Source organism: Sturnira hondurensis, unplaced genomic scaffold (assembly GCF_014824575.4).
Source record: "Sturnira hondurensis isolate 20B ecotype Veracruz unplaced genomic scaffold, ASM1482457v3 Scaffold0007406, whole genome shotgun sequence".
In the NCBI taxonomy this organism is placed as follows: Eukaryota; Metazoa; Chordata; class Mammalia; order Chiroptera; family Phyllostomidae; genus Sturnira; species Sturnira hondurensis.
Window position 1 is genome coordinate 5,234,450 of NW_028080037.1, and position 14,075 is coordinate 5,248,524.

Below are 14,075 nucleotides of genomic sequence, written 5' to 3' on the forward strand. Positions count from 1 at the left end.
GATGTCTTCAAGTGGTTTAGTTGTCCCTTGGCACCATTAAGGAGTAGGAGTTAGGGCTCAAGACTCCTGAAAAATTTCCCTCCTGCAGCCAAGGAACTACCACAGCAGAAGCACAACAGTTAATTCAGTTTTATCCTGGAGAAATTGAAACCGCTTTCTTCAAATGTTGTGACTTTGTTTTTAGATGAGCCCGTGGACTTCATCCCCCGGGCCATAATTTGTCGCCAGCCCAAGCAATGCAGCATCGAGCACGGCGGCCCAATCTTCAGGGCAGTGTATGCAGTTTGTGGATTCCGGCTGCACGAGGAGAGGGGTTTCCAAGTGACGACAAGGTGGTCTGTTCGTGGTCTGACAGGCCCCTACACTCGGCTGGCTATGTAAGGGTTTCTCAGCCCCTCTGAGGACGGTTCCACCGCACAAGCAAGGAGGTGGCTGCTTCAGCGCTTTATCTTACTCAGTGCATCTGAACAAGTCCCATTTGTGACCGTTTCCAACAATAAATCTCAGCATGGTGACAGGTCTGGAAAAAAGTCTTAGATATATAAATTCACTGCTTTTAGTGTAAGAGTTGTGCCTGGGTCTTCTTCTACCCCAAGCCTCCAAATTAAAATAATAAAATAAAATAAGAGTTGTGCCTGGGTCTTCTCCTACCCCAAGCCTCCAAATTAAAATAAAAGCCTCATCTGTATCTGTTCAGGTTCTTATTATTAATTAGGGAAGTTGGTGCAAAGGGGCAGAAAGATGAAACCAATCTAGTTGCTCACTACAATGTTGCAAGGTAGAAATCAAGGCCACTGACACTTCCTCAGATTATTTAGATACAAGCTCTCAAGCAAATGTCAATCAGAGAGACACAAATTTCACCTGCAGAAGAGTCATTTCAAAGTTTGGTTACTTTAATGCAATTTCACTGTTCAAGGTAGTATGGATATGTTAAGTGGTTCATTTCCATCCTGGGGAAAAAAAACACCAACAGCTTCCATCTTATGTAATTTTGTCAAATTCAAACATAACCCTTTAACTGGTTTTTAAAAAACATTTTCTTTACATATCTTATGATTTTTATTTTCTGCAACATTTTTTAGAAACCTTCAAGTAGCCTGGAAACATTTGCCTATTCGCTCCATCCTCTGGGTGCAGCCTTTGAGAACACTTATCCCACCCGCACAGAAAATCTGCCTTCTCCCGGCTGGTGGCAGAGCCGCTGGATGGAGGTGACCACAGAGCAATGAGGAGGCAGCAGGCTTTGTGAACTACTTCTAATTCTCTTCATTAGTATGCTCTGATCCACCCCAGCTTCTGCAAGGTCAGACACGCAAGACAAGTACTTGGCCAAAAAAGCAGGATTCTAACTAGTGTAAAAATAGATTTTAAATAAAATAGAATCTTTATAGGAAAGAGAATCAGGTTATGTTTTACATTCCCACTCTTGTTCTAAGATATCTGTGGTATCTGGTAAGTCCGAGGGGGACTCACAGTTGGTCTGCCCTAAGTAAAACTCGACAGTGTCTAAGTACATTCATTTTGCACAGTTACAGGTAAGGTCCTTTGGGAAATGCTGTGCAGCACATCCCACAACGATGGGTGGTGATCAGCGGTATGGTTGGTGTGCTAACAAGGAACTTGTAAAACATTCATGCCAAAGGAAATGAGGCCTAACCATAGGCTAAAAAATTCTGAAATGTGGTAATTTGAGCTTTGGCAAATTATAAAGCAAAAAACAAACTCATCATTTAGCAGTTTGTCTTGTTAACCTATTCGGCTTACCTGTTTTGGAAGCTAAGTTCCAATGGCTCTGACTTTAATTTTATTCATTATGGCAGATCAGAAATTGTTGGACATCTATGTTTCCAGAGAAAGTACACAGCCCCTCTTGTTGGCCCATGGGCATCACACGACTGTCTTAAGGGGGCTCTGTTAAAATTCTTATTTTCGGATTTAGAAACAGCCTTTGGTTACAGCTTGAAAGCATAATTGAAAATCTGCCCAAGCTCCCTCTAGCCGCAACCTGAAAATGCAGCTCAATCTTTTGTAAACATTCAAAAAATACTGATCCCAGCAAAATATACTAGCAGCTAGTCTGAGACCTCACTCTACATTTTCGAATGGATGATAAATCTGCCAGCTCATTCTTGCTAGATGCTGGGAAGTTCACTCTGAGATTTGAGCCTTGGAATCACCATTATGCCTCCTCCTTATTTGAGGCTCATAGGGAGGTACAGAGTCATCAAAAATAAACAAAATGGAAACACCACCATTTTTCCTACACTGGGTCTACTCAGTCTGCCCTGGGTTGTTTGTTTTTCCTGGCTAGCCCCGGAGCAAGAAGATATGGCTGCTGGAGACAAGCCAGTGCCTGCTTTATAGGCCCAGCCTCTTTTCATATACCATTCAACTAGTCCTTCAGTTCCCCAGAGGCAGGGAGGGATGACAACGACAGGAGACCAGTGCTCGGGAATTTCCATAAATCCTCAGTAGCCAGCACAAACCTCTCTCTAAGGCAGCTGCAATGACCTCAGGGAGGTTTGATGCTTTAGAAATAGGTAATGTTACCTACTGACCCTAGAACTGAACGCCAGAAACACCAACTCAATAAATACAACAGAAAAATGCACAACAAATTTGGGTCATCTATCAAGTAGGAAGGCAAAATGGTCATCAGAATGTCTGAGGTTGGTGAACTAAGGTTGGAAGAAGCAGCCACCGTTTAAAACACTGCCCTTTACCATCAGTTCTCCTAGTCCTCAGCCCTCTGCATTCCTTAAGCCAAACACCAGCAAATGAAAGATCCAAACAACTGCAGCTTGATCCCCACTTGTACTTATTTAGGGCCCACCTTCACATTTAGGCCCCAGCACACCCTCTCTGCGCCAGGGAAGAGAGTCTCAGGGACACCTGTTTCTGTGAAGGTCACTTGCCCCTCTTGCTGCGGCCCTTCCTGGAGGGCAGCTTCCCACTGCCACCAGAAGAGGCAGGGCTCGAGGCTGAGGCCATGGCGATGTTGATCTGTCCCTCCTGGATCTCCTGCCGGGTCTCAGCAGGCAGGTGGTTGATCTTCTGCTGAGCCTCAAGGTAGAACATGACGTCACGCAGCTGTTCCTGGATCTCAGTGATCTGCAGATCCTTCTGGTCACAGGTCTCTTTCAAAACCCTCTCCTCCTCCTTCAGCTTGTTCTGCAGGAGGACCTGATTGGCTCGCAGACACTTGTTCATCTCCTGCTCCTCTTTGAGCTCTGTGGTGAGTTTGGCTACTTTTGTGTTGAGCTGAGTACACCTTTTGCAAAACAAAGGAAGACAAAAGCACATTTTTCATCTGCTGACACAGACCCCTTTCTGCTCTGGGACTGAACAGAGGAGCCCCGATCTCAGAATCTACTTAGGGTGGACTCCTCTCTCCCTGTTCAGGGAGACTGGTTTGCTGCCATTGCAACAGCTACACAAAGGAAGAATTTTGCTCTAGTTAACCCAAGTATAGCTTCAAGACAATTTTTCTTTTTTAAGCACAGAAATTTTTTCATAGCTAATACTATTCTGTGATTCATGGTAAAACTTCTGCTTCTCTGTTTTATAGTCCATGTTTAAATAGGAGGTTTTAGAGGATAGTGATGCTAAAGAAGTTACAAGGAAAAGGGATATTCTTGGAGAGTTAAGTGATCTGGCCTCACTACATTTATTGCAGAAGGGTTTTCAATAGACAGTGGCCTTATTCTTGATGTCCAATATTACTCAGAAGCAAAGAATCACAAATTTAGGCATGATTTTTACGTATCAGAATGCCAAAGAGCCCTGGCTGGTGTGGCTCAGTGGATTCAGCACCAGCCTGTGAACCAAAGGGTTGTCAGTTCAATTCCAAGTCAGGGCACATGCCTGGGCTGTGAGCCTGGTCCCCAGGAAGGGGTGCATGAAAGGCAACCAACCACACATTGATGTTTCTCTCCTTCTCTTTCTCCCTTCTCCTCACTCTAAAAATAAATAAAATCTTAAAAAAAAAAAAAAGAACTCCAAAGAGCTCACGCCTAGGAAGAGGCACTCCCACACACGGCACTCAAGCAGGTACTGGTACAAACTCTTGAGGACAACTTGGAGATCACCAGAAAGGCATTTCACATGCCCTTTGACACAGCTGCTCTACCTCTAGGAACATCACGTAAAACAGATACATTCAGGACTGCGCTGAACATCTTTTACCTAAGCAAAAAGAAGTTCACTGCGAAGCTGTTTACAGTAGTGTTAGACCCGAGACAGCTTAAATGTCCATCAATGGGAGCTGCCTGAGATACCGTGGGGTCTCTGCACCATGGAGTACTACACAGCCATTATGAAGCTCAAGATAGAGCTAATGTCCAACGTAAAAAAAAAATCTCCAAAACAGAGTATTGAATAACATAGAATATTTAACATTACCCTAATTTTGTAGAAACAAATATTATGTATGTAAGATGTTTGTATAGGAAGAGCAAAGGATCTGTAAGAATACTCACTGGTACCATCAATAATGCTACCCTCTAGTCAGGATCTAGGAAAACTTACAATTTTCACTTTTTAATTCGTTAATACAGTTCAATTTGTTAGGGTGGTAAAAGTATAGAAGGATTTCTGATTTCTATTTCTACCAATATTGTAGTGTTTTTACAACAATTAAAGAAATCTTTGGTGGAAAATTTCTCTTGGGGTGATGAAACATTCTGTAAACAGATAATGGTGACAGTTGAACAACACTGTGAATGTACTTAACGCCAATGAACTTTACACTTCAAAATGGTAAAATGGAAAATTTTATGTTATAAAGACTTTTACCATACATGTACAAAAAACTATTTTAAAAAAATCCAACTTCTGCCCTGACTGGTGTAGCTCAGGGTTGGATGTTGTCCTGCAAACCAAAAGGTCACCACCAGTTTGATTCCTGGTCAGGGCATGTGCCTGGGTTTCGGGCCAGGTCCCTGATTGGGGGCAGGTGAAAGGCAACCAATAGATATTTTTCTCTCTCTCTTTCTCCCTCCCTTCCCCTCTCTCTAAAAATAAATACAATCTTAAAGAAAAACAAACCCCAACTTCTGACAATGGGGAAAATGTGTGAAGCACAAATGGGAACTCTTTGTGCTATCCTTGTAACCTGTGTAAATCTAAATTTACTCCAAAGTCAAGGATCTATTAAAAAAACTTTTTAAGGAACAGTTATCCCCCCTAAATTTATTTTTATCCATTTGTCGAGAGGTAAAAGCCCAGTTACTTTTGTGACTATAACTTAAACCAGAAAGGCGATTTCCATCATAACTACCTTCCCACATAACAGTAGAGTTACAGTCTTGCCGTGCTGCTCACAAGTTTTTTGCCTTATGTTTAACTTCTGTGGCCTTAATTCTTGTCCAAGGTCGGAACGCATGCTATCTCCAGCTTAGACACAGGCTCTTTCCTAACTGCCATTTCTCAGTCACCATGGCTTTGGGCACAAGGAAATTGCTTGCTAGAGACAAAGTGGAAAATATTTGCACGCACCACAAGCACACAGATACCAGGAGAGAACACCACATTCTATATGGCATCCATTTGGCATGACACACCGTGTTTTTTAATAAACACGAAATCACAGTACGTGGTTGGCTCCTAAAACCTGGTGATACAGGTTTGAAAAGACTTGAAAATCAGTATTTACTTAGGAATGAAGGAAATTAACTCTTTACATAATTACTGTTAAAATAGAATACCTACTTTAAAGAACAGACAAATTATACCTACTTTCTTTCCACAGATTGCTTTTCTTTCAGGAGATCATTTAGTCTGTGCTCCAGATTATCACATTTCTCAATTGTTTCCTTAAATTTGGCCTTCATGTTGTTAATCTGAAAAAGCAAACAGACGTTTCTTTTTCTAATTTGGAGGTGGTGAGGAAAGCATCAATTTGTTGTTCCACTCATTTATGCATTCATTGGTTGCTTCTTGCATGTGCTTCAACCAGAGACCAAACCTGCAACCTTGGTGTATCAGGGCGACATTTTAACCAACTGAGCTACCCCTCCAGGGCCAACCAGAGATCGGTTTCATTTCACAAAGATAAAGTTATGTGGCTTTCAGGGCTAACTTCTCAATTTTCCCCCAATTACCTGTGTGCAACTTTGACAACCCAAACTTAGAAAAGGTGAGACAATCGTTTTAAAGAATTCCTGTAAGAGGAATACAAAATTTTGAGAAGTGGTTTTTTTTTCCTGTTTCTTTATCCCAGGATAAACAAAGGATCAGGAGCTGATGAATGTCAAGTGAAACTGCTTGAAAGTAAAGAATGAATTTGAGCAGGAGATGGTTGGTTAGAGACACTAGAACAGGGCTTCCCATTCTTACCTCACCACTGTTTTTTACCTCCTGAGATTGCATTCCCAAAACTATTACCCAAATTATCCTAGAAACTTATCTAATCTAACTGATTTTCTTTAGGGTTTCCCACCTTCAACTATTAAATTTCCCAAGTACCATGAAGCCACATGGAATATAATCAGTTCTTGTTTTACTGAGTTCTTTATAATAAAGGCAATACATATGGAACTCACTCATATTACATCTTAAAAACTTAGACTCACTCCAAGGTAAAGATGTACAGATTTAGGAAATGCCTCACCCCTACTGACCTTAGGACATGGAGAGAAGATTGGGTGGGAAGGGGAAGCAGTGAGGTTGGATAAATCATGAGGCAATAGTGATAGGAACTGAAAGTAACTGAGAATTTAAATCCTATGGCCCAGGCACCTGCAGGTGTTTTATAAGTAGTATCTTCTTATAACACACCTATGACTTAAGTATGGCAGCTTTTTACAGAAACTGAGGCAATGCATCCAAGGTCACCCAGATACACTGTGGTAGGTAGGTCCAGGATTGGACTCCCAGTTTGGGTCCAAAGCCAAGTTCTAAAACTCTTTCCCTACACTGTAGGCCTAAGCTGTACAGCAAAGGAAAAGCGACCTCTGGGCAAGATTTAGCCTCAGCGGAGATCCAAGATGCATACGTTGTCCCTAATAAGAGCCATTGCTTTTACCACTTCCTTTTAAAAATTGTTTTATTTATTGATTTGAGAGAGAGAGAAAGGAAGAGAGCAAGAGAAACATCGCTCTGCTCTTCTACTTATTTATACATTCATTGATTGTTTTTTGTATGGGCCCTGACCAGGGATTGAACGTGCAACCTTGGCGTATCAGGACTACGTTCCAATTGAGTTAGCAGGCCAGGACCAACACTTTCTTTCTATTTAAATATTTTCTTTCTACTTTAAATATTTAAATACAGCCCCCCTAGCAGGTCTCTAAAAAGTACCACTTCCCCACTTTGTAATAAGAAAGTTAACTGCTTTGGAGAAATTAACTTTATAGCCAACTACCATTAAGTAGGAAAAACATGCAATTAAAGGGAGATTTCTGTTTATTTCTCTGTCATAAAAATAAAAATAGCTTTAAAATTGCTTTAATTCTAATCTGCCATTCACTTTCTCCTCAATACTGCTTTAAAATAAAAGAGCATTAGATCCTTTTGACATTTTCTCCTAAACTGGCTCCTGTTAGTTTAGGGAAATCAGAAAGGACAGAAATGGAATCACATTGTCATGTTTTGATCACTAAAGACACTTAAGCCAAACACATTTAAATCAAAATGAAAAATACCAAGTAACCCCAAAAGCTTTTTATATTGCTTTTATATGCTATAGATGGAATGTTACGTGGTTTATATTAGTGCTTCTAAAAACATTTCTGTCCATTGGCCCAAAGTAAGAAATACTCAATACACAATCCCACACAACTGAAACAGGAGTTTCACAAAACAGTATTAAATGTGATGCGCTCTGATATTTCACACCTCTCCTGTTTTGTTCTGTTCAATAAAAATGCCAGTGGTGGTCCAGCAAACTTACTCTACAGCCCGCAGCTGGAGACAAACCGATCGCTAACCCGGACCCAGAGGTCCACAGAGAAAAGCAGTATCGTGAGGGTCATTCCCTTGTCCTGATGGCTTCGTCTATGTTCTTCACACATGGCCCCCTTAAAACTGAGGACCTTCAAGTGGGTTTGAGATTCATGAGAACAGACTCTGCTCACATGCTATAATAAAGGTACTACCAAAGGCAGTACCTTTGGGGGGGGCAGGAATAGTATTATAATCCAAGTTCACAAAGAAGCTCGACCTTCATCTCCACCCCTCCCACCACACTTTTACGAGACCCGTGAACAAGAATCCCTGTCAGTGAAACCCACGCTCAGCTATTGTTAACCCTTGCATGTGCTCTACTATCGAGGGTGCCAATGGACAGAGGGCGGGTCAAAAAGAAGCCGGGGGGCAGGAACAAAGGCCTGCATCTTCCATTAACTTGTGGGTGAACAACATTTGTTATTAGTCAATGAAACATTCTTTTCAAGCCCTTCACGCTTTTCATTTAGGGCTGCCCTTGCCTTCATCTTATCGCCACCTAAAGTTAAACACAAGTTTCACTTTTTTACTTCCCTGCCACTTGACTTTTCCTGGGCACGTGTTAGAGAATGCAGTTAATCCTAAAGAATCTTAAAAGGCAGAAAGAATCCTGAGCTTAGCTCCCGAGGGTCTGCACGAAGCACTTTAGGTGGTCACGCTGGTACAGCCCGTGGAAAAGCCCATTAGTGAGGCTGCTTGGGTTGCCAGTGCCCCTCTTCCCTGGGAGCCATCACAGGACGCCGAGTGGCAGCGACCAGTGCACTCAAAGACAAGCCCTTCCCCCACGTGCTCCAATCAAGCCCTATTCAGGACTTGAGTGCCTCTGGAAAGGCATTTCCATTGCTTGGAAGGTTCTTATAAGAATTTCATCAAGAACTTTTAACTAAAGATCATTTTTAGGCTAGTGTTAAGCCTTATTTTTATTTTATTTTTATCCTCACCTGAGGACATTTTTTTCACTGCTTTTAGAGACAGAAAGGGAGACAGAAAAACGTCGATGGGAGAGAGAAGCACCAAATGGATGCCTCTTGTATGCACCAAAACAGGGGATCGGGTATAGGGGATTGGGGATCAAATCGGCGACCTAGGTATGTGCCCTGACTGGGAATTGAACCTGCAACCTTTCAGTTATGGGACCATGCTCCAACCAACTGAGCCACACTGGCCAGGGCAAGCCTTATTTTTAAAAACTTGATTTCTGCCCTGGCTGGTGTAGCTCAGTGGATTGAGCACAGGCCTGCGAACCAGAGGATCGCGGTTCGATTCCCAGTCAGGGCACATGCCTGGGTTGCAGGCCAGTTCCCGGCAGGGACCAGTTCCCAGCAGGGGATGCACAAGAAGCAACCATACATTGATGTTTCTCTTCTTATCTCCTTCCCTCCCCCTCTAAAGATAAAGAAATAAAAAATGTATTTAAAAAATGCGGACTTTACTGTAGAAAATATCTTAAAAAAATAAATAAATAAAAACTTGATTTCTCCTCATTTGTGGCTACATCTGGGACCCGTGGGCCTGGCATTAGGAAAGAGCTAGGCCCCGCCTGCTCAGCTCCAGGATAATCCTCCTCAGCGGGGAGCTCCAAGCCCAGCTCTGCAGTCCCCATCTGAAAGCCCAGGTACTGGTGGGGATTCAAAAAGTTATCACATAAAAAATTTCAAAGCCTTCATTTAATACTAGGGGAATCAATGATTTATAAACACTGTCTGTAGGTATAGAAAATGGTTCCTAGCCCTGGATGGTGTGGCTCAGTAGATTGAGCGCGGGCCTGCGACCCAGACGATCGTGGTTCGATTCCCAGTCAGGGCACATGCCTGGGTTGCAGGCTGGTTCCTTGCAGGCCAACTCCCAGCAGGGGACACACGAAAGGCAACCATACATTGATGTTTCTCTCCCTCTCTCCTTCCCCTCTAGAGATAAATAAATAAATATTAAAAAAAGAAAAAAGAAAATGGTTCCTAGAATCCTAATTATACACGATCCTCCAGTGTTCATTGGTTTTCAAACTCCTACTTTGGAACCCTCTGGGTTCCTTGTACATGCTACAGACAAAGAGAAAACCAAGTGGGTGGACTCTGGGACCGCCACCTGGGTTTCCACCAAAATCACAACACTTTTCTCTTTTAAATGTTGGAGCAGTGAAGGGCATCTTTTTTAAAATGGCATCTTTGTTAAAAAGCTAGAGCAGCAATTTTCTTTTTTATTTTTTTTTTAAAGCCAAATTTAAGCAGCTCTATTTTTTTAAAGACTTTATTTATTTATCTCTAGAGGGGAAGGAAAGGAGAGAAGGAGAGAAATATCAATGTGTGGTTGCCTCCTGTGAGTCCCCTGCTGGGAACTGACCTGCAACCCAGGCATCTGCCCTGACTGGGTATTGAACCGCAATCGTATGGTTCGCAGGCCCACGCTCAATCCACTGAGCTACACCAGCCAGAGCTTAGAGCAGCGATTTTCAACCTTTTACGTAACACAACCTTTTATGGCACACATAAACTATTTACTAAAATTCTGCTGCATACCAACAAATGTATTTTTGCTGACCTGACCAAAATAAAAAAGGTATAAATCTGATTCACACCAGACAGCTACTGTTGTGTTGGCTGTTGTCATTTTTTTTTTGACAGTCTAAGGGAAAAGAGGTCAGTGCACCTGACTAGAGAGTCAGGTGTCACAAATTTTAAAAATTCTTGTGGCACACTGCTTAAAAATTGCTGTCTTGACCAATAAGGAACCATGGTGACCACAGGAGTTCCAGCATTTCTGCCCATTTTCCCCCGTCAACTCCTAAGTAACGTCTTGTTGTCTCAGAGGCCCATGTTGAGCTCCCCAAAGCAGCTGTTCCCAAGCTGACAAACCAACTGGCTGACTCAAATTACAACCCTCATGTACATACTTCTATTTTTTAAATAGAATTACACCAGGCACTAGAAAACATGACTGAAGTTAACAAACAAACAACTCCCCAAACCTCAAAATACTAAAGCCTTTAAATCCAAGGTTTCTTTTTTCCTTTTTCTTGGGGGGGGGGGTACATGCCAGATATTCTACTTCTTCCTTAACTTAATATGGTATTGAGCTCAGCATACAATAAAACTTTGCTTGATTTTATGTACGCTTGATTTAGTAACCCTATACAAGAATATATGCCTGACTCCCTCCCCTTCTTAAATTATACTTCGTTGATTGCATTTGTAATCGTTTTTTTTTTTTTAATTAATTTCATTCTCACTGTGGCCCAGAAATGCTTGTCCCCTGACACTGGCTAAGTCTCTAATGTAATGACAATTCAGGTGCCTACCACCTCTTTCTGGAATCCTGGTCTAGAGTTAGGTTTCTGGGGTGAGCCAAATTATTCCAAATTCTTTTCTTTTTATTTCCCCCTAACTCCAGCTTCATTGAGATATAACTGATGCACATAGAAGAAAGGTTTCTTTTTAGAGGCAAAATGGTCTTTACCCATCTGTCAGACTGAGAAAGAGGGGCTCTGAGGTTCCTCCGTCCCTGCAGTTCTGCCCCTGCCCACGCCGACATCGGGCTGCCCCGCAATGTGGCATTTTAGCCGTCGCTACACCAGAAACTTACCTCCTCTGCTGTGTCCTTCTCTATCCGGACTATCTTGTTTTCCCAGTAGATGCGCTGAGATTCCAGCTGGCTTGTTAGTAAATATGAATACTGAAAACACAGAGAACAGACAACAAAACATAGGCACTGCTGTCAGTCTCTGAAGCCCAATTAAAACCTGCCTTCTAATGACCTATGGAAAAGTAAGAGTAACCATCAAAATACACGTTACACCTTGGTTCCACTCTGCTCACTAAACCACAATTACAATTCTGTCATCCCGGAGCTTACAATCTAGTCAGGGACAAACACAGAATGCACAGTAAAAGAACTTAGGTTCCTGGGCAAACTGACTTTAAGAACATGGTTTTTAAGACAAAGTGTAATTCAAATCAGCCCACCCAACTACTCTTCCCTGCCTCCTCCTAATTGTGTTGTTCCTTCAAACATCTGAATACCCAAGATAGCTTTATGAATATAAGCTTCAAATTCAGAAAATACAAACTTTGAGGATACACCTGTGTATAAAAGCCTCTAATTCACAAACTGCCAGCCCAATATTCAGGGAAAAGCTCCTCAGGCATGGAAAAATACCACTGGGGTTTCCTCGTTCTGACCCAGTCTGCTCGGCTTTCAGCTGCACTGCAATGCCAACAGGAAGATTCTTCACTGCTGGTTCTAGAGGAGCTACAAAGGACACCTTCATACTGAACCTGAGACAACGTGGAATATCATATTGAAAATACGGCATGAGGAAACTTAGACTTTCAAAGAAGAAAATGAGAATAAAATATTTTAATAATCCTTCACAGCAGTAATAGAATTTTTTGAAAAGTTGACATTCAGAGTCAATGGTAAAATCAAAAGCCCAAAGGTGGGCAAAGAAAAAACTGAAACAACTGTAACAGAGGAACAATAAAAAAATGTTTTTTAAAAAAGAGAGAAATCTGTTAAGGAAAATGGGAAGATACTAAAAATGGTTCTCCAAAATATGTGTAACATTTTTTAAACAAAAAAGACTATACTGTTAAAAAAAAATTAAAAGCCCCAAACATGATTTAAGTTAGAATAGCAAAAAGTGGTAGAAACAGCCATTTAGTAATTTCCAAGAACTTATCTTACCTCTAACTGTAAGGCATCTATTTTCTCTTCCTGGCAGGTATCGCCCTCACATTCATACTGCACTATTTTTCCGTCTGTTTTACTTGCAACCAGTCGATGGACATAATTATCTGAAGAAAAGAATAAGTCAACCAAGGCACGTTTCTCTCAGAATGAAAAGGGTCTCCATACTCTTAATTCCATAACTGACAAAATTTTTGTTTTTACAGACCTAAATTGCAATATTTCTTTAGAAGTAGGCTAAATCATTTGAATTTTAAAAAAGAGCGAGAGGGCAAGAGTGGAAGCATTAACTCCCTTTATAACACGAGTCTCAGACCATTCACAGGAAATAGAGCCCTGCAGGGCCTGAGTCTGCCTCAGCTGTCAGAAGATTTCCAGCTGCGAGAGAAAGTGGAGAGATTCTCAAAGAGAAGTTTTCACACAAAGCGAACCCAACTGAAAGAATGAGAGTGCTGTTCACCTCCAGCATAGTCCCAGACTCGATGGTTGGTCAGCTGCATGGCGTATGTGTGCTGGGTTTCCTCAAAGTGCTTATAAGCATGTCGACTTACATATCGCCCACACCCTATGTGGCCACATATTAAACAAATCCAAAGGTTCTGCCAAGAAGAAGATATGATCGTAATTACATAAAAATACATGCCCTGCCCCACTCACCCTAGAAAAGGGGCTAACATAGAATAGGATTTAGAGTTGTTTCTAAGGGAGTTTTAATATATGTTTAAAACCCAACAAGCAAGGATGCTTTTATAGATCATTTCCTTGCTGATTTTAATGGAACTCTATGTAAATAGCAAGAAAAAAATTTCATAATTTATCAATAAAACTGTAGGCTTTTTCAGAGAACAAAGAATAAAATCATATTTTGCTTAGAAATTGAGTACTTTTTGTAGTTTTATTTCTTGCCTGAAACTAGACAAAAAGAAAAAGAATCAGTCTCAAAAAAGAATTCCTAAGCCCTGGCTGGTGTAGCTCAGTGGATTGAGCACGGGCCTGCGAACCAGAGGATCGCGGTTCGATTCCCAGTCAGGGCACAGGCCTGGGTTGCAGGCCTGTTCCCAGCAGGGGACACACGATACATGGTGTGTCCTCGGCAGAGGCAACCATACATTGATATTTCTCTCCCTCTCTCCTTCCCTTCCCCTCTAAAGATAAATAAATACAATATATATATATATATATATAAAAAAAAGAATTCCTAAAAATTTAAGCCGCGCAGGGCCAAAAAAAAACCCCGGACAGTCAACGCTGTGCTCATATTAACCTTCCCTACCACCCAGTACTTACTTCCTGGACACCACACTCAAAACACTTATTTTCCTCTACGGGCTCCGGAGTCTGGCAGTACCGGCAAACAGGGCACCTATTCAGGACACCAGAAGACAACGGTACAGGTAAATATAAAACAGCTGTTACACAACCCCAAATCAAAAACGGAATCTCAA

The 14,075-nt window shown here is 41.7% G+C and overlaps 1 protein-coding gene across 1 annotated transcript in view; it reads right to left on the reverse strand.

The window, feature by feature from the left end:
• Positions 1–875: 875 nt before the first annotated feature.
• The window catches only part of BRAP (BRCA1 associated protein), a 28,223-nt gene continuing 15,023 nt past the window's right edge, over positions 876–14,075 (reverse strand). The window contains exons 7-12 of the mRNA XM_037052112.1: positions 13,918–13,993; positions 13,091–13,229; positions 12,628–12,737; positions 11,527–11,616; positions 5,740–5,843; positions 876–3,274 (exon numbers count right to left, since the gene is read on the reverse strand). Of these exons, the coding sequence (XP_036908007.1) occupies positions 2,911–3,274; positions 5,740–5,843; positions 11,527–11,616; positions 12,628–12,737; positions 13,091–13,229; positions 13,918–13,993 (883 nt within the window). The 3' untranslated portion in view covers positions 876–2,910. The remainder of the gene's footprint in view (positions 3,275–5,739; positions 5,844–11,526; positions 11,617–12,627; positions 12,738–13,090; positions 13,230–13,917; positions 13,994–14,075) is intronic.